Source organism: Maniola hyperantus, chromosome Z, assembly GCF_902806685.2.
Source record: "Maniola hyperantus chromosome Z, iAphHyp1.2, whole genome shotgun sequence".
In the NCBI taxonomy this organism is placed as follows: domain Eukaryota; kingdom Metazoa; phylum Arthropoda; class Insecta; order Lepidoptera; family Nymphalidae; genus Maniola; species Maniola hyperantus.
Window position 1 is genome coordinate 9,159,180 of NC_048564.1, and position 22,091 is coordinate 9,181,270.

Genomic DNA, 22,091 nt, shown 5'->3' on the forward strand with positions numbered 1-22,091 from the left:
GGCTCCCGGTCTTGATGCTGTATTACATAGAATTATGAACTGCACAATTTGTTTTAGGATATTACTGCCCGACTGACTGATAATGACTGAGATCCAGTCTTGATCCAGTATTAGAAATATCTACACTCATCCGTTATTTAAGTACCTACTAAGTAGTACCTAGTAATTAGTTTTTAATGTTAATAACAGTGGTCTGTGCACAAAAGTCTGTTGGCAGAATATCAATAATTTCAACATAGAAGTTCTCAGTTCCAAGTTGTGACTTAAAATCTGATAACAGCTGTACCGATAAAATACGCCGCACTAACACCTATAGATATAATTTGCAATTATCGGTTTGTAAAAACCGATAACTATTTATTAACATCAGCCAACATCAATATTACATGAAAGTGTAAAAGTGGCTAATTGATATATTTATAGGTAGGTTTTAATTATCATGATAATATTATGTTATCATGTACGTTTTCCCAGTTTTTCACTCTTTGAATATATGCCGCCAATAATGCTGCAATGTCTGTTGCAGAGCAGCTGCTGTAGTGTAGAGACAATTTTTTTTATTGTCATGTCCACGTCCACCATTCATTCATCTAAGGGCCGGTTGTTTCAACAAACTTTGACGGACACGTAACCTTTAAATATGGCGCTAACGAACGTAAGTAAAGAAAAAGCGTTGATTCAGCATCTATTAGCGCTAACGTTCGTTAAAAAGTTACGTTTACGTTAACCAGTGCTGGCGCCATTGGTGATCGTCAAATCAGTTCGTAACTTCATACTTCTTACAAACGGAATATTTTATTTACAAATTATAATGGAATCAATTTAATTCAAAGCTTTTAATGATAGTTTTTTTGAAGATTTTGTAAGAAAGAAAAAGTGTTTAAAATGCGAAGTAGCAATATTAATAACTATGTATATAATTTAATATACTTAAAATGAAATAAGAAAAGGATACGGAGAAGTAAGTTAATTTTTAGGGTTAGTTTCGCAACCAAAATAACAATGACGAACAGTTTTTTGTACAATGAAGCAACGCACTTAAATTAACAGATGTTAAAGTTCGTCTACGTCCGTTAAATTTTAACGAACGGATCTTACGAAGACCAATGGTTTGAAACAACCGGCCCTTAGTCCACCACCGACCAGAAAAAAAAATAATGTCATGGTCAAGTCAAGGTGTCAGGTGATTACATACTCTTTGAAGGCGTTATGTGGCGGATTATACCAATGTACTCTGTGGTGGCGATCCAGGCGATCGCAATTCGCAACCAACTGGAATGGATGTAATACGGTGTGATTGTGAAATCTACTTAAAAGTTTTATGTTGTGATCACGATTGTTTCAAAATTCGGTCGCGTCACGAGGGGCTAACAGGGGCGGGCGGAAGAAAGGAATGGCGAAAAACAGAAGTTCGGACAACGTCGTTATGCCGGACATTACCGAAGTAGCCGAAACCGATTCTTCTCTGTCGAATGCGGTCGTGGTCGAGCATAGTGCCGATTGCTCTGATGACGGCACAGTTTTGTCGACTGGGATCAAGGCGGTCCGGCGGACGAGCGACTCGAATAGCGTCGTCACGGTGCCCGCGTCGCTGCCGGTCGGCACACTCATCGCGGGCTCAACATTTAATGTCATAACATCGGACCAGCTGCAGCATTTCAAGCCTATGATATGTGTAGACAACGGCTTCATCTCGGGTGGCTCGGTACCGGAGGACATAAAGCCCACGCACTTAGTGACACGAGACACGCCGTCCCTGCCGACGGCTCGCGACCAGAAAAACGCACAAACAAACACAACATTTACTAGTAAATCATTGAGATCATGGGTCGAAATAGCGAAGATGTCCATTTTACCCGTGAGGTGCAAGAATACTTCAGCGGAGCTTCATAAACTGAGGTTAGGATCTGGAGGTCGAGGTAGATGCATAAAGTATGGAATGGAATGGTACACACCAAGCGAATTTGAAGCATTGTGTGGTAGAGCATCAAGTAAGGATTGGAAGCGCTCAATAAGATTTGGCGGGAGAAGTATACAGGCATTGATTGATGAGGGCATACTGACTCCACATGCAACCAGTTGTACCTGTGGGGCATGCTGTGATGACCAGACGGGTATATTGTTCCACTTTATAATTATTACTAGATGAACCTAGTTGGAAACAATACTAGAACATGTTTTTTTCATTATGTAATGTTAGTTACTATATTGTCTTTAATATAGTAAATAAAGCCAATGTATTTTTAGATTTACTTAGTATAGTCAAGGACAGTAAACAATAGTATGATTAAACGTTATTATATACTGTTTATATTTTAGGGTTATTCTAGTTTCACTGGGTATCAAATTACATTGGTAAAAGGTTAAAGCTAATTTGTTGTAAACTAATAATTGTATCACATTGCAATGGAGCATTAAATTCTAAGTAATTTTAAATTGTCAATCTATTTAAATGATACTGCATTAATTATTACGAGATCATAAATAACTAGTAGTTCAGGAAAGAAGGATTCTTATATTATTAGTTACAAGTCATGAGATATTTTAGCGTGTTGATATATTTTCCATCACTGTTCTTCCATACCATATTGTCTGTGTAGACCTCACTTCTAAGCCATCAAAAAGATTGAATCAAATACTAAAAATGTTTTAAGTAATGAATATAAAAACATTATTTTGTGGGTAATATCACTATACAATAACTGTTTAGAAGAAAGCTGTTTAAAAGAAGCAATGCCTGGTAGGGGCACCATGTCATTGTTGATTTAGGGCAATGCAAAGTAATGAATTTGTATTTGATTCAACATTTTGTTGCTGTGCTCTGAAACTACTTGCTGATACTTCATAGTATATCTATATATATGTATAAAAGGAAAAGGTGACTGACTGACTGATCTATGAACGCACAGCTCAAACTACTGGACGGATCGGGCTGAAATTTTGCATGCAGATAGCTATTATAACATAGGCATCTGCTAAGAAAGAATTTTCGAAAATTTGACCCTTGAGGGGATAATAATATAGGGTTTCGAAATTTGTGTAGTCTACGCGGACGAAGTCGCAAGCATAAGCTAGTTATGTATAAGTATGAAACATTTGTTTTGCCTGACATAACAATATTGGGTCAGGCGCCCAGATAATTCCCTCATAATAACATAATGTTTTAATTATTTACAGCAATGGGACCAATTAGATTATTCACTCCTTATAAACGAAAAAGAAAAAATCAAGAAGGTAATGTGAACATTTTGTAATTTTATAGTTGTTAAGGTAGGTTCTCAATATTCAGATTATTTTATTAAATTATTATTAGGTCTAGAAGAAAAGAAAATAAAAGTGAAAAGTGAAAGTTCTCTCACTGAAGCTGATATTGACAATATTGATCAGACAAGCAGTAACAGTCATTCCAAAGAAGCTTGGCACACAATCTCAGTGGGCCTTGACTCAAACACAGACTATCAACTGTTGGCGAGTCCAGAAATGAATACATCAGGTGACTAAATATCAATTTCTCTAAATGTGATACTTCTGAGTTAAAATGATTGATAGATAGATATAACCAAGTGGCACCTTTATTTTTTCTTCATGAATTATTAAAACAATCAAATCGAGTTAGTGATATTATTTGGGACCTTTAAGGCAAGGAAACAACTTTATTTCGATGCTAATTTTAAATTATGATGCTAATTTTGACTTTCATTTTGTCTATTAAATCTGCTATTTGGTTTTGCGAATATATATTTGTGTATTCATGTTTTATGAGCGAATATTGCTTTATTTCTGCTAACATAAGAACTGTTTAGTTACTGTGTGTTCATTACCTACATTATATTGATTTAATAACTAACACTGTAAAACTTATATTTGCATAATGATCAGTAATATTAATTTTTTAGATGGTTTATTTAAGGACAAACATGTCTATGTCTATCCGCGGAACGAAGTTAATTTAGCGCTCTCTCTACCTAATCCTATACAAAAACAGAGAGCGCTATACTAACTTCATTCTGCGGGTAAGTTAGTACAGCGCTCTCTCTGTTACGTACCTATACAAATGATAGAGCCAAATAGAGAGAGCGCTTTATTAACTTCCGCGGGTAAGTTAGTACAGCGCTCTCTCTGTTACGTACCCATATAAATGATAGAGCCAAATAGAGAGAGAGCGCTTTATTAACTTCTGCGGGTAAGTTAGTACACCGTTCTCTCCATTACCTACCCATACAAATGATAGAGCCAAACAGAGAGAGCGCTATACTAACTTCATTCCGTGGATAGGGTATAGATATATGCACTCCTCAGACAGTCTCTTGTAGTTGAAGTGCATGACTTCTCCCCTTTAATTTTCTGTGATAATTATTTAAGTGCCTTCAATACATACATACATTTATTTATGTACGTTCGCTATGCAGAAAATATTTGCGAATCCTGTATGTAGATAATTAATATGTGAAATACATTACGTGATGCCTGGCGATCTCATATGATTAAAAAATTACGAATTTCATTTCTTACGTCTATTTGCCTTGTTTGCGACGTTATCCACGTACATGGGTACGTGTAAGTTTGAAATGGCAATCGGGATGGGAACTATAAGAGTTAAATATCTCTATATATAAAAATGAATCGCTGAATGTGTTGCTGCTGCACCGATTTCGCTAATATTTTTTTATAATATTCCTTGAAGTACGAGGATGGTTCTTACGGAGAGAAAAATTTAAAGTATTAAAAAAATCTAGTCTAGTCAGCTAGTTAAAAATAAAACAGCAGATCAGTATCCAAGTAAGAATATGTGTAGGTACACATCTCAATTACGTCACATTAACAAGATAATCAATAATCTATATATATAAAATTCAAAGTCCTGACTGACTGACTGACTGACATATATATCAACGCACAGCCTAAACCACTGGTCCTAGAGGCATGAAATTTTGAGGGTGTGTTCTTTGTGAAGAGTAGGTATCCACTAAGAAAGGATTTGTCGAAATTCCACCCTTAAGTGGGTTAAATAGGGAATGAAAGTTTGTATGAAAGTCAGTCATTTTTCAAGTTATTTGCATGAAAATTGGTATTTGGGTTTTCGGTCACTAATGAAGAAATACGTGTACCAGGATTTTTGGAAATTCATCCCCCACCTCGATTTTCTAAATTCCACCCGAGCGAAGCCGGGGCGGGTCTGCTAGTACCTTAGTAAAGTTCAAATTCTTATCAAGATCACTGTGCAAGATAGCTGTGAAATGATAGTACAGAAAGAATGCCAGATATACTTTTATAATACAAGTTGTTAGTTAAGTTACATTTATGAACAAAAATCCTGCTATACTATGACCATAAATTAGCGGATTTGCCTTTGTACTCAAATACAATAGTCATTCAAGCGCAATGTGGGAAATTATTCCGATCCTTGTGCCTTGATTTTGTACCGAGCGTAAATGTATATGACAGCATTGCAATAAAGATAATAATTATTGCGCATTTGCGATCTTAACTTACGGCTGTACCAAACTGCTTATCAATTTAGAGAATGGTCTGCAAAACATTATGCTTCTGATTGTATTGATCTAATTTCATCTTGCAAAGCGTTTTATACAAATCTACTTTAAGAGCTTCTTTCTAGCAAAGCAATTATTACCTGCTATACTATGACCATAAATTAGCGGATTTGCCTTTGTACTCAAATACAATCATTCAAGCGAAATGTGCGAAATTATTCCGATCCTTGTGCCTTGATTTTGTACCGAGCGTAAATGTTTATGACAGCATTGCAATAAAGATAATAATTATTGTGCATTTGCGATCTTAACTTACGGCTGTACCAAACTGCTTATCCATTTAGAGAATTGTCTGCAAAACATTATGCTTCTGATTGTATTGATATAATTCATCCTGCAAAGCCTACAAATCTACTTTAAGATCTTTTTTCTAGCAAAGCAATTATTGTAAAGTGGGTGTATATTAATTATGTTTTCAGACCAACTGTGCCCATCACATTTGCGATCGAATACGATATTCGTAAATCGAATATCAATATCAGAAGCCTTAAAAAAATTGATGAAATTATCAAATTGTTTTAATATTGTTTGTAATTTTAGATCTTCCAGAAATGAACAGGGTATTAAAGAGGTTAGAAGATGTCGGACACTCTCTAATGCAGCTTTCCAGTGAATTAAAGCAGTGTGTTGAAGATGTAAGAATTATGAGTGCCAGGCAATTTGACAGGCTCGAACAGGAACGTGCATCCGCGGTACTCGCGAGTGTCGACGCTTCGGTAGACTCCGAACAGGTCTCACTGCATAGTGTTGACGAATCAGTCTCCAAAAAGGTACACCTAAACATCATGATACTATAGTTTTTCTAATTAAAGCTAAAAATTTGACCTGTACGTTGATTTGGCAATCAGGCAATTTAGTCTTCACCACTCAGATAAATGTGTTGTGACGACATCCCCTAAGCAGTGGTGAGAGCTGTGGTGAAATAAATGGGAGGCACTCTCCTTGGCTAATTGGCTCTCGTCTGGTCCACCACCCTCCGGAAAAGCTGTGCAGCCAAGCGATTTAGCGTTCCGATACGATGCCGATTGCGGCGTAGAAAAACTCACTGGACCGATATTAAGAATCCTTTCTCTGGTAGATACCACAGGTCGAGATGGCAATCGGGGTGAGACGCCCTGCACAGCCCCCGCGTTAACCCGGTGCGGGGCGTCCGCCCGCCTCATAAACCATTTGCCATCTCGACCTGTTGCGAACTATAGGTCTATCGAAACTGTAACACATATATAAAAATGTATTATTTTCAGTGTGCAAATTGCAATCGCGAAGCATCGGCTGAGTGCTCTCTTTGCCGAAGGACACCGTATTGTTCGACATATTGCCAAAAAAAGGACTGGGCATCCCATCAAATTGAATGTCTACGAACTGTTCCAGCAATCCATACGGACAGCGAACAGCATCAGTCCATAATGCTTATCGTTGAAAATCCACATGAATAGTTCACAAAACATACAGGTGGGATTCAAAATATCAAGGTGCAAACTATTGGACATTTTAAAATTGTGTCTATTTTTCCTAAGGTAAACTAATCGCAGAGAGGAACGCGTAATTTATGCACTTTGCCAGGCCCTTGAGTTGGTTGTTCACTTTTCTCACGGTTCCATTGCAAGTTTGCGGTAAAAACGACCTATGTGCCTTACATAGCGCGTCGCTTTCGTGTTTCTGCAGGAAGTGACTTGTTTACCTTTTAGGATTAGTGTAATTAGGCGAAGATTTTTCCCTGACCTGTATTTGCAGCACGTAAGTGCATGGACCTTAAGGCACTCGTCTGCCCGCTGACGTTTTAGAAAAACGAGTTGGTGAGCGACGTGAAGCGAGTGTGTAGTTGGAAAAGTATTGTCGCTGGGCAATGAGTGAGTGTACAAGTGCGATAGGCTATTACACGTGCTGGTCGCTTGAAACATATAATGAATCCCTGCGTTAACTGTGCGAGTGTTTTAACCGTCAAGAGTGCGTCGCTGAGCGAGAATTTTCCATTGATCCCTTGCCGCTGCGACAAACCAGTGACAGTGGAGAGAGAGTATCTCACCGACATTGTTCCCAGTCACTGATCTGTATCAATGGGGGTGCTATACTGTCAATACCGTATCGTAATTCGGGTATCGCAGGATTTCAAGAACATCCGGGTTATATTGCGATACTTCGCGTGTTAATATTTATAGCGTATCAGGCCCTATACCTCTTTCGTTAAGGCTAATAGAATTAAATAGATAGTCCTATAGTGGAATGAATTATATTTCTGTTATTTTCTCACTCGTTAATTGTTGTTTTAAGTGAGTGTATCGGTAAACCGAAAAAATAAATTTACATAAAATTAATATTAATAAATTTACATAAAATTAATTATTAATATTCTGAAAATTATTATGGTTATCCATTATGGCGTCCACAGACTAGGGACTATTATCCGCAGAGGACAAAAATGAGTCGCAAAACTGCATTGCATAACGCACACGATGGACAGCGGATTACTGTAGGAAAACATGAGAGACTTGTCCTCCACTGACAATAGTTCCTCGTCTGTGCAGGCTCTAAGACATCAGCTTTATGGCCATCACTTGTTACAACCGCTCGCTCCAGCGCAAGCTGCGGACGCGCATGCGGGCGCAGATGATTTTATAGTTTTTTAGCTCGCAAAAATTTTCTCTATCGGAGCAATGCGATTGTATTAAGTAAAGACCTTTACCTGAGTGGTTTTAATGGTTAGGTAAATGTTTACTCTTATTGGGTATTTTATCAGTATTTTATTAATAAATGAATTTCTTTTATGGGTTGGTTTAGTTTTATTAAAAATTGTGTAAATTATAGAACTTAGATTTTCCTGTACACATATAAATGAATATGCTTTTCAGCTATTGATATAGGATAGAATGATTTTAGTATTTATGGTAGGTATATTGCATAAAAGCGAGAGATAAATTAGAAGCATTTGTAGTCCAATCACTGATATATATTTCGAACTAGCTTATGCCCGCGACTTCGTCTGCGTGGAGTAAACAAAATTTAAACTCCTATTTTACACCCTTAGGGTTGATCTTTAACAATGAGATTTTAACATAATATGAGCTTAATAAAATATGGCATTAAAAATGCAACCCCTATGGGGGTGAAATAGGGATTTGAAGTTTGTATGAAAGTCTGTCAGTTTTGAAGTAAGAAAAATTTTGCCCATAAGTAGAAAATTAAGGGGTTTGAAATTTGTATGAAAGTCTGTCAGTTTTAAAATTTAAATCAAGATATTGAGTATGTAAATGTAAGTAGGTATATATTATAGAAAACAGGTGACGTAGGCATCCGCTTAAAAATAATTTTGGAAAACTAAACCCCTCAGGGGTTAAAACAGTGTCAATTTTCAAACCCCTATTTTAACCCCTGAGGGGTTTAGTTTTCCAAAATCCTTTCTAAGCGGATGCCTACGTCATCTGTTTTCTATAATATATACTTACATTTATATACTCGATATCTTGATTCAAATTTTAAAACTGACAGACTTTCATACAAATTTCAAACCCCTTAATTTTCTACTTAGGGGCTAAATTTTTCAAAAACCATGATACACGTTTTCTATGTTTATAACAATTTGTGTAAATACAAAATTTCACGATTCTTACTTCAAAACTAACTGACTTTCATACAAACTTCAAACCCCTATTTCACCCCTTAGGGGTTGAATTTTCAAAAATCCTTTATTAGTGGATGTCTACGTCATAATAGCTATCTGCATGCCCCGATCCATCAGTCCCGATGCATCAGATCAGTCTGTCAGTCAGTCAGTCACCTTTTCCTTTTATATATATAGATAACGAATTTCCAAATAAAAAAGTTTTAAGTAATTTTACACTCTTAATTTATTCTAAGAGATTTTCCAAGAATTTAGGTCTATGGAATGAAAGAAAGGGCTATATCTTGTAATTTAACCTTTGAACTTCTGGTACAGAGCCATGTGCCAAGATCCCACTGCCGCCAGACGTGCCTTATTTTCTGAACAACAAAATCTGTGGGATAGAGTTGTGATAGTGTGTACATGTACGCATCTTTGCTAGCTTGTATCTCGAGCCAATTTATAGTTATCGGTTTTTAAAGGCACGTAAAAACCTTACTCACTTTTCTTAATGTCTGTGTGTTGAGTTTTATGTATATTTCCTGAGTATCGTAAAATAAAAATTACGACTCGGCTATAAGTAAGATAAACTATGTTATTTATTTGCAAGCTTCAAAGCGTCGCGGAATTTTGCTATATTTGTTATTAGTCTAAGGTACGGCTGCACCATACTGCCGGAGAATTAATTGAATTATTGTGTCAAATCACATATTTCAGGACGACTGAAAATTTAAGAATGCTCCTTAATATTTTCCAATATCTTAAAATTTAAGATTGCTTTAAAATTGAGATACAAACCGAAAAAATAAAACACGTTGAAATTTAAAAGCGCGTTGAAGTGTAAGCACCTATTTGAATTTAAGAACACCTAACGACCTTAGGAACTATATTGACAAAAAAATTGCGTGGGGTTTTTTTCGCTCGCGGAATTAGGATAGTTCCTAAAAACCTTAGGATAGTTCCTAAGGTCGTTAGGTGTTTTTAAATTCAAATAGGTACACTTCAACGTTCGGTTGTTACTAAATAAATCTAGCAGAATTCCGCGAGCGAAAAAAACCCCGCGCAATTTTTTTGTCAATAATCCCTGTAGTTCTGTATTAGAATGTTGTTTTAGTCACAGAACTAGTTAGAAGAAATCCGTTAGTTCACTCAACTGATCTTATCAACAAATCTACTAGAAATAAAAATTCGAAACAATGGATCTTTGGTTTTTAATAAACTCACTGAAACTATTAGCTTTTGCACAAATTCTGTGGTGCACTTAGGGCAATGATTAGCCGCCAAAATGAATAAATATTGATTATGATCAATTTATCCGTAATCTACCGATAAGTTACTTAGCGACATTGTTGATTGTCAGTAATGTATAATTTTTAGCGTTCTATCTGTTTATCTGTCGGTCTGTCAAGAGCAGTCAAGGAGAGTCAAATCCTATTGCGTTCTTCCCGTTGACCTAGAATCATGAAATTTGGCAGGTAGCAATGTCTTATAGCACAAGTAAAGAAAAAATCCGAAAGCCAGGAATGTGTGGTTCACAAAAAAATTAAGTGCTATTTCTTGTACGATGGTACGGAAGCCTTCGTGTGCGAATTTGCTTCACACTTGACCGTTTCTTTTTTGAGAAATAAAGTTGCTAAGCAACCTATAGAAAGATTACAGGTAGGATTGATTATTACTAATGTCGGCCGTTACTGATACTGAATACATTTTCTACTTAATCGCTAGGGCAAATTCCAATATTAGTATTTCTGCCTGCAGCACTCAATGGTATTTGCACTGGGTTGTCTTTTATGGTAATGTTTCTGATGCAGCCGGTGAATCCCCGCTTGGAGCGAACTCCGCGCACTCTGTTTATCGGTCGTTCGTGGCCACCGATGTAGATCGCAGACCGAGTATCCGTCGAGCCCGATACACCCAAGCCGGGGTCGGAGAAGTGCCCGTCCACACCAACTGACACCACGTGGTGGGACTTCACCGCTGCAAATTAAAAACATTTTTTATTGGCATATGGCATTAAGCCTTAATAGCCTAGTGGTTAAGATGTCGGTGTCCTATTCGGGAGGTTCTGGGTTCAATCCCGAGCACGCATCTCTAACTTCGGAGTTACGTGCGTTTTATTAAATTAAATAACACTTGCTTCAACAGTAAAGAAAAATATCGTGATGAAACCTGCATACCTGAGCGTTTTCTATAACGTTCTCAAGGATGTGTGTAATAAATAATTCTCCATAATGTTAATTAGGCTTTCACCACTCTTTGTTACCGTGGCAATAGTTAATTTTGTTTTTTTGTTTGAATTATTTATTGCACACCCTCATAATATACAACAGGAAAGCAGAACACGAGCATTTGGGTGCAGTAGGCAGTTCTATCGCTAAAGCGATCTCTCCTAGACTTCTTTAGTGATGAGTCTTGGTGTGGCAAAGATTTTTTAAAAAATTTACTGACGTGAAAAGATTATTATGTAAATTATATTTTTCTCGTTTTTTTAACAAACTTGAAATCAATGAGATATGTAACTTACCGTGTATTTTATGCCAATTGCCATCGCAGAGGGAGAATTTGTTACCTAACTTGTAGCTGGCACTGAAATTTCCCCTTCCATTCTCTACATTGGCCAGGACTTCGTTTTCCATCAGCTCTAAGACCATGTAGTCTTTCCTTCCGTGTACACTCAACAAAAGACCGGTAGAATTCCGCGGTTTCACCTCCATTGAGATTGAGATTTCATACCCAATCCTGAAGTTTTCTAGGAGCTGAAAATTCAAGTATTAATTCTAATTATTATTCTTTCGATAACATTGCAACTAACATTGGCTGTTATTTTATGATGTCACCTGATATGTACCTCGCAATAAAAAAGGCGTGGTGGTTGACTAGTAAACCTTTAACAAAGCTGCCGTATGTCGCAACGCAACGAAAACTGCACCTCGAGCGTCACTGAACAGAGTCTACGACACAAGCACGGTATAAGGAGAGACACAGTACTTAATCCGACGCCTTTGATCTCGAGGTATATAACGACCACAACGACTTCGCCATATAGGTCCTTGAGTTATTGGGGCAGAGCAATCGTGCGGTAAGGACCCGCTTTACCGTTCGACTGCTCTGTCTAGTTGGCTTCGTCGAACCTCTGGTAGTAAAACCTTTCTCTGTGACACATTGTGATGGCTCTGATAAATATATATTATCTAGGTGAGACGCTTTTAGCCACAGGGGAATATTAATAGGCAGGTGGCAACCTTTTTATTTATTAATTAAAGGCACACGCTTGACCACAATCATACCTAATAGAAAGTGATGATGTGGCCTAAGATGGGACGCTTTTACCTAGAATAAGTCTATTCTTGTTTTAGACAATAGATACCCGGATCGTAATAAGTAGGAAACACAGTTTGCGGAAAAGTACTCTAAACCGTAGTCTTGCGTATGATGACGCAAAACGTTTCTTGCAAGTGTAGATAGAATGTCGACGACAAGAATGGAAGTTCGCCCGATGTCTTGCGATACTGTGGTAAAAAGGTGAAGGAGGGACAAGATGTATAAGTTTCTGGGTACACTTCGAAATCTAAATATAAGTATAATATATAAATACGAAAAGGTGACTGACTGACGGACTGACTGACAGACTGATCGATCAACGCAAAGCTCAAACTACTGGCCGGATCGGGCTGAAATTTGGCATGCAGATAGCTATTATAACGTAGGCATCCGCTAAGAAAGGATTTTCGAAAATTCATTAATATAGGGGTTTGAAATTTGTGTAGTCCGCGCGGACGAAGTCGTGAGCATAATTCTAGTATATCCTTTAAAACACCGATAAGCCGGCAACCTAATGGCACTGATGATGATGATGGCTTTGAAGTTGCGTCAGTAAAGGAGAGTCGTCGCCTATGAGTCTTTAAGTTAGATGATCAGCGACATCTTGAGCCTCCAGTTGGTACTTAGTGGAGCCATTATAGGGGTGACTGCAGTATTCCAAGCACGATCTGACTTACTTATCACATGCCTAGCTAAATTATTTATTTTTATAATGAACTTACTTTCAAATAATTGCTATGACCGTTGCTCGAAGGGCCGAAGTAAACCCCGCCTTCCACGTTATCTGTGCAACGAAGGGAATTGCTTCTTAGAAGAATATCGGTAACGTATTGCGCATTCATCATAAGGCCCTTGAGGCATCCCTTAAATGGTTGGTAAAAGTTCTGAAACAATATACTACATGTTAAAGTGGTACAAAGCAAAGGTATCATTCTCATAATATTGGGTTGGATAAGTATCAGGTATGTCAGGAAGAACAGTCGTTCGGGGAAATTAATGACTTATGTAGACTACTAACGGGCGGCCATGTTTTGAAGCATTCTCGTCGTCGTTTTGCTCAAAAGTCTCGGTAGTTAGCGCCTCTAACGCATGCGTGTCGTTACACTAGCGTAGGTTCGAATGTTTTCAGTTTTTAAGGTTACTGATTATGAGCTTTCTCTGGAACTTTATAATATCTTTGGTATACCTAATGTAAATATAGTCCGTAAAAAATTACTCCTCACGTGCAATTTTAAGCCTATGGGTCAACTGTAGTTTCAAAAGTGAAATTTGACACCAAAAGTAAAAATGGCGCGTAAAGAGTTTAATTTTACGCGTTATAACTCACTTTGAGATTACGTCCGATACTATTAGAAACATTTCTCAAGCCGCCGTAATAGAAAGGCGCCGTGAGAACTGCGGGCGAATTGCACGTGACGCTCGCTTCGCCGATCCACTCATTTACGACAGTAAGCTTGCCGTGACCACCATTTCGGACCAGCGTCACTGTGTGCCAATCGGTGTCACTGTATGTACCAGTGGATATCACTTCTCCGGTCGCGCCACCGCAGTTGAATGAGAAGTGGAGCTGCGCAAAGCAAAAACCATGTTGTAAATTGGAACAGCTCAACAGGCGTGAAATAGGGCTACCTATTAAAGAAAATATAATTGTTATGTGCCAGCTTTGAGGGAATTGTTTACTTTGTCAAAAGTTTTTTGATACCGATAAATTTGAAACAAAAGTGATGTATCGTCAGGAAACAATACTATCCCGTAATTATCCTTAGCGAGGTAAGGAAGATCATTAATGTCAATGAGGAACAGAAAAGGCCCTAAGATGGAACCTTGTTTTATTATAACCCCTATTTTACAACTGATTCAGGAGACCGCTTTCTAGGTCAAAGTTCGTTTTTCGTGCCGTCTGTACTGTAATAGTCTGCATTCAACGTTGAGCCCTTAAAACTGAAAAAGGGACGGACTTACTTTTGCTTCTTTCATATAAAGAGCTAAAAATTGACCCGGCGCTCTCTCAGCTGCTGCGTAGAACATGAGCCCTCCGTGTTGGTCGAAAGTCCGGAATGTGATAGTGAGATCGAAACCGTCCAGTTGCCGGCCAGGTAACTTTGCGTATTCTATCCGACTGTCATTTTTTGTACCTAGTGGAACATTAAATTTAATGCTTGAGTTTCTGTAGAGATTTTTCACGCCAAATGGAAAAACGCTATCAATGTTATCTTCATTAGAAATAGAAAGATTTTTTATTCAAATAAACTTTTACAAGTATAGGTATACATACCTACTTTTGTGCCGTCTAATACATCTACTGGTTTGGAAGGCCTTTCCTACCAGCACAAAAGAAACTCAGCGGCTGCTCTTTTCAAAAATTTGATTTACAATAATATTATTATGCTATGTATAAAAGTAATTGCAATCCCACGCATCATCTTTGATTGTGTATTATGCTTTTTTCAGTAGCATACTTTTGATAAATTTTTTAAACTTTGGTAAAAAAGTCAGCTGTGTTAGCCTAGTGGTTAGGACGTAGTTAGGGGTAAGCAGATGTGTATTATGTATGTAATATTTACTTACCGAATCTGTAACCCTCTTCGGGATCACCGATTGTATATTGTGGATCATACGCCAGTGCGCACCCAGTTTCAGGTTGCGGAGGCATTTTCCTGGTAGTGAGCATTGATCTTCTTGTGGTTGTGTTTATGAATGGAGTCCTTGTTGAGGAGAGAACAGTGGTTGTGACAGGCGGTGGAGCTGTCGGTGGTTCTGTTATAGGCCTCTCTGGGGGTTCCAATGGTGACTCTGTATGAAATAATTATAATATACTAGCGACCCGCCCCGGCTTCGCATGGGTGCAATGTAGATACTAATGTGGTGTCATTGCCTCGGAAACTCTCAAATGAGAGGATTTTTTTCCGACCTAATTCACATTATTTCAATTTCTCTAGGGATCTCTAATTTTTTGAGAATTAAACTATACCTATTAACCTTCCTTTTGAATCACTCTATCTGTTGGTAAAACCCGCATTAAAATCCGTTGCATAGTTTAAAATATCTATGCGTTCATACATACATACATACAGACAGTGGGAAACGACTTTATTTTATACTATGTAGAGAAGCCTTAGGTTGTGTTTTAAATTTCAAGTAGGCAAGTATGGGCTTTTTTTATTATATTTTATTTGGGAAATCATTCGTGGAAATTTAAATAAAGTTACATGTTGTCATGGATACAGGCGCTATACAAAGATATTACAATCAATTAGATAGCTTACCCCATCTCTATGGCTTACCCATTTCTCGAAAAACGGTTCGAGTGAGAAAGAGGCTAAGGAATTAATCTTTTGATATAAGGTATCCATCACTTTAGGCCAGGAGTCAGGATGTTATATTGTTATTATACATTTATTTTACTCTGGCGTCTGGTATTTGCAGGAAAGAGACACACCCCAAACCTAGCGCTTTTAGCGCTCCGTCCGTTTTTCTATACCTGCATCCTAATCCTAATCTATATATATATAAAAGGAAAAGATGACTCATGACTGACTCACTGATCTATCAACGCACAGCTCAAACTACTGGACAGATCGGGCTGAAATTTAGCATGCAGATAGCTATTATGACGTAGGCATCCGTTAAGAAAGGACTTTTTGAAAATTCAACCCCAAGGGGGTGGAATAGGGGTTTGAAATTTGTATAGTCCACTCGGACGAATTTGCGAGCATAATAGGCTAGCTGTTGTTATACTTTTTTTTTTTTAAAGGAATAACCGATTCTTTACAATTTCATGATATTGATCATTTTATTATATTAATTTTCACCTGTCTGTGTGGTTCCTTCCTGTTCTGGGATTATTTTAGGAGTTGGTAAAACATCACCAGCTTGTACTGGCCATAGTGTTTGATCTGGAATTTTGAGAATAGGTAAACTTAAGTATTAAGTTTGAGAGGTCAGAAGACTGATTTATTTTATTCTAGTAGATGCCCGTGGCAACTCTCGCGTGGATTTAGATATTTTAGAAATGCCGTAGGAACTTTTTGATTTTCCGGGATAAAAAGTAGCTTATGTCCTTCCCCGGGATGCAAGCTGTCTCTGTACCAAATTTCGTCAATTTCTTGAAACGATGAGCCACGAAAAACTAGCAGACAAACAGAGGCAACAGATATTAGTATGGATATGGATTTTTACAAGATTTTTCATTTCTCATAGCTGCTTAAAAGGCTTTACCCACCCTAAAACAGACATCGTAGGGCGTATATTCACACACGTAGGTATGTACGTCTATCTACTCTATAGTAAAAAATAATTTACAAATTCACCATCCGGGGTGGTGAAAATACCTGGTGGGACGCCGCCAGTGGTAGTTATTTTGCCGCATCTTCCAAAAGTGACACTGTGGTTGCTGAACGGCTCCAGGAGGTTGAGAACTCGTCCGTTGATGCTGGCATCTGCTATACATCCCTTGAACGTGGCTTTAGAGCCCACTTTGCCTCCAACTACATAGTTAGCCTTCACTCCCCCAATGAAGAGGACACCATCCAATATATGCAACGGTGCCGGCGGCGAATCCGTACTATTAAAATAAATACCACATTACTTGCACTCGCATTACCGAAACTGACCAAGTTCGTATTGGGACACGCATAAAGTAGAGTTCTGTAGCCACTAGAAATTTAGCACATTCTCTGGTCTTAGAGACATTAAATTTGGAGGGTGTGTTCTTTGTAAAGAGTAGATACCCACTAAGAAAGGAATTTTCGGAATTTCACCCCTAAGTGGGTTAAATGGGGGTTTGAAATTTTTGTTGTCCACGCGGACGAAGTCGCGAGCATAAGCTAATTATTGATAAAACTAAATTTCAAACTTGAAAATTTAGATGAAGCACACAACTTTAGTTCTAATAAAAATGAAAACTGCAGCCAAAAAAATGATCTCAGACAATTGAAGTTTTCAACTTGAAAAGTGACACCTGAGCTAACGTTAATTCTTCTATAATTACTAAATAGCAGATTTATGCACCAACGTCTCGTTAGTTAATTTAACTTGTACCTGAATAACCCACCATATTATAATTAATATTATGTAATTCGACAAATACCTACCTAAAGTAATCGAAGTCATCTACCACAAGCCGTAAAGCTTTGTTGTTGTGAGTTACAGACACCACGTGCCATTGAGAATCGTTGTATGTATTAAGACCTGTATCTAACACTTCACGTTGACTCATAAGTACTAGTTTTCCTGAAATAGAAATGACATTCGGTAAATTTGTATTTTTTTTGCCATAGTAAAAATCAAGCGCTTGACTGATCTCACGGTGAATAGAGATTATGTGTACGGCCATAAAATAAGTTAAAGATAATCTCTTTCACAAGTCACAGCTTATCGTCGGTAAGTTAATATACAGTAATTTTTGAAATTCCGAAAAGTAAACAAATAAAACTAAATCAGTTAAACTGTTTGGACCTATTCATTCCTTTATATCCAAAGAAAATAATATAATGTCACATAATATCAGTGAAGTCACAGTTCCCGTATCGTGATAAAATTATAGTTTCATACACTCTCTATGAAAGCCTCCATCCCCACTTGTCAGTGTCAGTGACATCCAGTGCTTCAGTGTTAGTGCCGACGCCGCCAAGCACAGGCGTGATTTGTTTGACGATATTTTTTGTCGGATTTTTTGTTCACATGCACACTCGTCTAGTCTGAAGATCCACAAAAGTACTGAAAACTCCCTAACATGTGTGAATTGAAGACACTGTGATAGCACTGTAGTACTGATATGGAGCTCTGAGGATACGGTGCCGGTACTGTGAGTTCACTGTTTATGTGTGAATAAGACTTTAGGTATATTTAGATACTGTGATGACGTTTATCAAACTTAAATCGTCCAACAAAGAGACAAGGCATTTATTTTAAGTTCATATTGATGTTAACAAATAAAATTACCTTTCTTAAGCGACAGTGAGATGCCGTCAGGCATAGTTGTCGTCTGGGTTCGACTGATGTAAATAAAGAGTAGACCGTCAGGATCCGAGGTCTTGAACTTTAGAGTCAACTGAAGGTGTTCAGTTGTTATGTCCTTGTACCACAAGTAACTGTTGTCGCCAGACAGAGAGACTAATGATGCAAACTAGAAGTACAAGAGTTAAAAATGAAAATCACCTCCGATATTTGAATGCTAAAGTAAAAAGGACTACAAAAAAGCTAATTAATAAATAGTCTTAAACCGATTTTTGTTAAACATAGCTAAGAATGTGAAACAATCTATTTCAGTCTTTGAGCTTTACGATTTTGTCAAATGCTTATGCTTAAGCTAGATGTAAGTAATCCATATAATATAATAGTCTTACCTGGCAACTGTAAGCAATTCCAACTGATTCTATATTTTCACTCAAATCAATGTTTATACCATCAATGCTTATTTGTCTTAAACATCCATCAAATCCTTTAGTTGTTACTTGTATGATTCCCTTGTTATTGCCACCAAAGTTCATCGTATCAAGTGCAAGTATTTCCTTATCAGGTGAAATTGCCACTTTTTTTACGATTTCATTGTCTACTCGAAGGGAACACGAAGTTGAATATCTTCCTGCGTCAAGTTTGTGCCACTTGCCATCGTTATAGGTCTTTAGAGTACCCAGGATAACCATGTTGCTTGGATCGCCAAGCGAGACCTGTTTGTGAAATTGGGTAAAGCGAATACGTCTAATTAAATACTATATAATATATGAAAATGCATGAAAACATTGGCGAGTAGCAGGGACGCATGCCACCACGTCTTAAGCCTACAACAGTTTCAGTCTCTGTCTACGCACCATGTCCTGGCCAATCCTGTATATACTACATCTATCACATTTATTAAGAATGGCAATAATTCGCCATATAGAATAGGTATTTAGGTACTATAGAACTGTGTCGATCAGTGACGCGCTGAAGTACGCCAAATTGAATCGCTTATCATATAAGTGCACGTTATTCTAAAACAAAAACAAAAAGTCTATATTATGAGTACATACCTGTAAATATACGTGACCGTCTTGCATTTGTAATGAAAAGAAATGTTTGTCTTCTCCTACAACATAGATCAGTCCGTCAGGAGCGTATGTCCTGAAGAATAGTAAGACTTGATTTTTCTGTGGTCCTATGTACCCTCGGCCCGGCATCGTTACATGAGAACGTCCATTAAATCTGTATTCTTGAGGACCAGACTGAGACGTTATCAATTTATCCCTACAAAAAAAATGAGTCTGATGTCAACATAACTTCGGAAAGTTGCAATACAAGATTTGGTCATAATTGTAAAAGATTCACACAGAGCCGCTGGATTTAGGCGGCGCAAGACCTTGAAAGTCCCTACAAGAGACCTATGTCCCGCAGTGGACGTCTATCGATTGATGATGATGATGATAAAAAAATCTTTGAGGAAGTGGATTCGTACCCAGAGATAAGGATAGACGTATGGTATCTATGTATGTTTTCACGTAGATCTGCGTACATAACTGTATTAGAGAACTGTAACTAGAGAAGCAGTGTATTTTATTTGTCACAGAACCGCCCACAGAATTATACACTTAAATTAGATAATATATTTGAGTTCTATAGGTCTCGTGTAACCCAATTTACGGATAGTCACAGCGTGCATATAAAATAAGTTGTACAATAAAATAACTGACCTAAAGAACATGAAAAATATACCTCAACCATAGCGAGACCAATAATTAATCTATGACCTAAACTTCTAAATACTAATAGAATTACAGTGTAGAATTTATGAAACTATGATTGATGGCATGTTATTTCTGTAATGTTTATTTTTATTTTGTGATTTATGCATTAAATACCTTTGCCTTGCTCCCTTCAAGTTAGCGGCGCTAACAGAGTTCCACAATCCTACAGGAGTATCGCCTATCATGAGTTCTTCAATCTGACCCTCAAAAGCTGGGAAGTTTATGCTCTGCAGTTTCGCGTTTGATGGAACGCCACCAACATACAGTTTTGATTTCTCCCTGTCCAGGTTGAATATAGTATGTTGTCCTGGCAGAACAGCATCTTTGTCGTATGTTTTTTCCGACCCATTGTCGAGACTTTCACGAATTGATAGTTTTACATTGCGCCCGACTCTGTTAAAGGTTGAAGGTAGGTATTTATTATTATATGGAGGTTCCAATATGTCATAAAAAATAAAAAATACAATTTTAAACAGATTCAGATCATCAGATTCAATAATATAATTTTAGAAAATCTATTTTTATAAAAAGCCTTGTCAGTTTTTCAAAATAAAAATAATTCCTTATTAAATATCTGTTTTTTATAATAAGAAATATACCCGTGATACTATCATACCTGTCAACAATAACTTGGTACCATCGGTTGTCAGCTACAAACTTGTCACTGCTTATTCTAGCTGGTTCCCGGCCAGATTCTGCGCTATCACCTATATCCATAATTAGATACGGATACCCATTTTGTATTCCAACTACCATGAAGTCGTCCTAAAAAAGAAAAATAGTTATGAACGGTGTAGTGGTCTCCACATACAAACACTAGACACTTAATGACTATTCAAATACATAGAAGGATCTACAGCTATTGCATACTGTGACGAAGTAACTGTCTGGAGATGGCATTACAAGATTTTCAATCTCGTTAACAGACTTTTCATCAATTGAGATAATATGGTAGTACTTTAAATTCACTGCACTATAATACAGTAGAAGAACCGTGATAGCCAAGTGGTTAAAACGTCCGCCTCCTATTAGGGAGTTCGGGGTTCTATTTCGGGCACGCCCTTCTACTTTTCGGAGTTATGTGTGGTTAATTTAATTTCACTATTTAATATCATTTATCATTTAATATCACTTTCTTTAACGGTGAAGAAAAACATCGTGAGAAAACATACATATAAATCTGCTAGGCTGATTATTACGATAATAATTACTACACTATACTCATGCACGAAGATACAACAATCGGACTAGCTGGCTTTCCAAGTACCTATAGCACTAGCCTGGAGGAAGACCTTATTGTTACGCTTGAGTGTTTATCACTATGCTTCCTATACTTAGTACCAAACCAATCAAATAGCTTACAGATTTAGTTCTTCTCAGCATAGTGTCTTTCGGATTTCCAAGGTATAGAAGGAAGCCGTCCTTTTCTTTAGTGCGGAAGTAAGCAGATACATGTGTTGAAGTTGACATTTCATCTATAGTGTCTGGCAAACGAGGCTGAAGGGTTGAATGTCGGTCGAAAGTCACTCCCACTTGTATACGGTTTGCTACAGTACGTGCCTGAAATAAGTATTTTATTGATTGTAGACCTGATTTAAAAAAAAATTAGCACCATTTCATGAAGAGATTAAAAAAAGCGGAGGCTTAGCAAATAAGTACATTATTTTATTTTATTGTAGCAGTTAGAGACTACTGTTTTCGATTATATGCCTAATCGCTTAGATCGCTCTGGTTATGCCTAATTGTTGAAGTTTTTGTAAAATCAGTTCAGTTGTTTCAAAAATTAGGTTTAACAAAAAGACAAATAGATAAATAAGAAAAATAAGCTTCGAGCTTTTCATCGGTATTATGTAAAACTTCCTCCTTTTTCAAAATTATCGTTTTATAAGAGTAAAA

The 22,091-nt window shown here is 37.3% G+C and overlaps 2 protein-coding genes across 2 annotated transcripts in view; one reads left to right on the forward strand and one right to left on the reverse strand.

Annotated features, from left to right (window-relative positions):
* Positions 1–596: 596 nt before the first annotated feature.
* LOC117995895 (deformed epidermal autoregulatory factor 1-like) lies at positions 597–8,321 on the forward strand. Its single transcript, XM_069508756.1, has 5 exons — positions 597–2,114; positions 3,178–3,234; positions 3,314–3,493; positions 6,093–6,322; positions 6,797–8,321. The coding sequence occupies exons 1-5, from the start codon at positions 1,394–1,396 to the stop codon at positions 6,986–6,988; spliced, it is 1,380 nt and encodes a 459-aa protein (XP_069364857.1). The 5' UTR covers positions 597–1,393; the 3' UTR covers positions 6,989–8,321.
* A 2,025-nt stretch (positions 8,322–10,346) lies between these two features.
* The window catches only part of LanA (laminin subunit alpha), a 45,005-nt gene continuing 33,260 nt past the window's right edge, over positions 10,347–22,091 (reverse strand). Inside the window, exons 48-62 of the mRNA XM_034983399.2 lie at positions 21,558–21,755; positions 20,812–20,960; positions 20,310–20,588; positions 19,485–19,698; positions 18,819–19,142; positions 18,415–18,598; positions 17,565–17,703; positions 16,803–17,035; positions 16,284–16,367; positions 15,040–15,264; positions 14,434–14,606; positions 13,799–14,038; positions 13,194–13,355; positions 11,675–11,906; positions 10,347–11,127 (exon numbers count right to left, since the gene is read on the reverse strand). Coding sequence (XP_034839290.1) covers positions 10,865–11,127; positions 11,675–11,906; positions 13,194–13,355; positions 13,799–14,038; positions 14,434–14,606; positions 15,040–15,264; positions 16,284–16,367; positions 16,803–17,035; positions 17,565–17,703; positions 18,415–18,598; positions 18,819–19,142; positions 19,485–19,698; positions 20,310–20,588; positions 20,812–20,960; positions 21,558–21,755 — 3,099 coding nt within the window. The 3' untranslated portion in view covers positions 10,347–10,864. The remainder of the gene's footprint in view (positions 11,128–11,674; positions 11,907–13,193; positions 13,356–13,798; positions 14,039–14,433; positions 14,607–15,039; positions 15,265–16,283; positions 16,368–16,802; positions 17,036–17,564; positions 17,704–18,414; positions 18,599–18,818; positions 19,143–19,484; positions 19,699–20,309; positions 20,589–20,811; positions 20,961–21,557; positions 21,756–22,091) is intronic.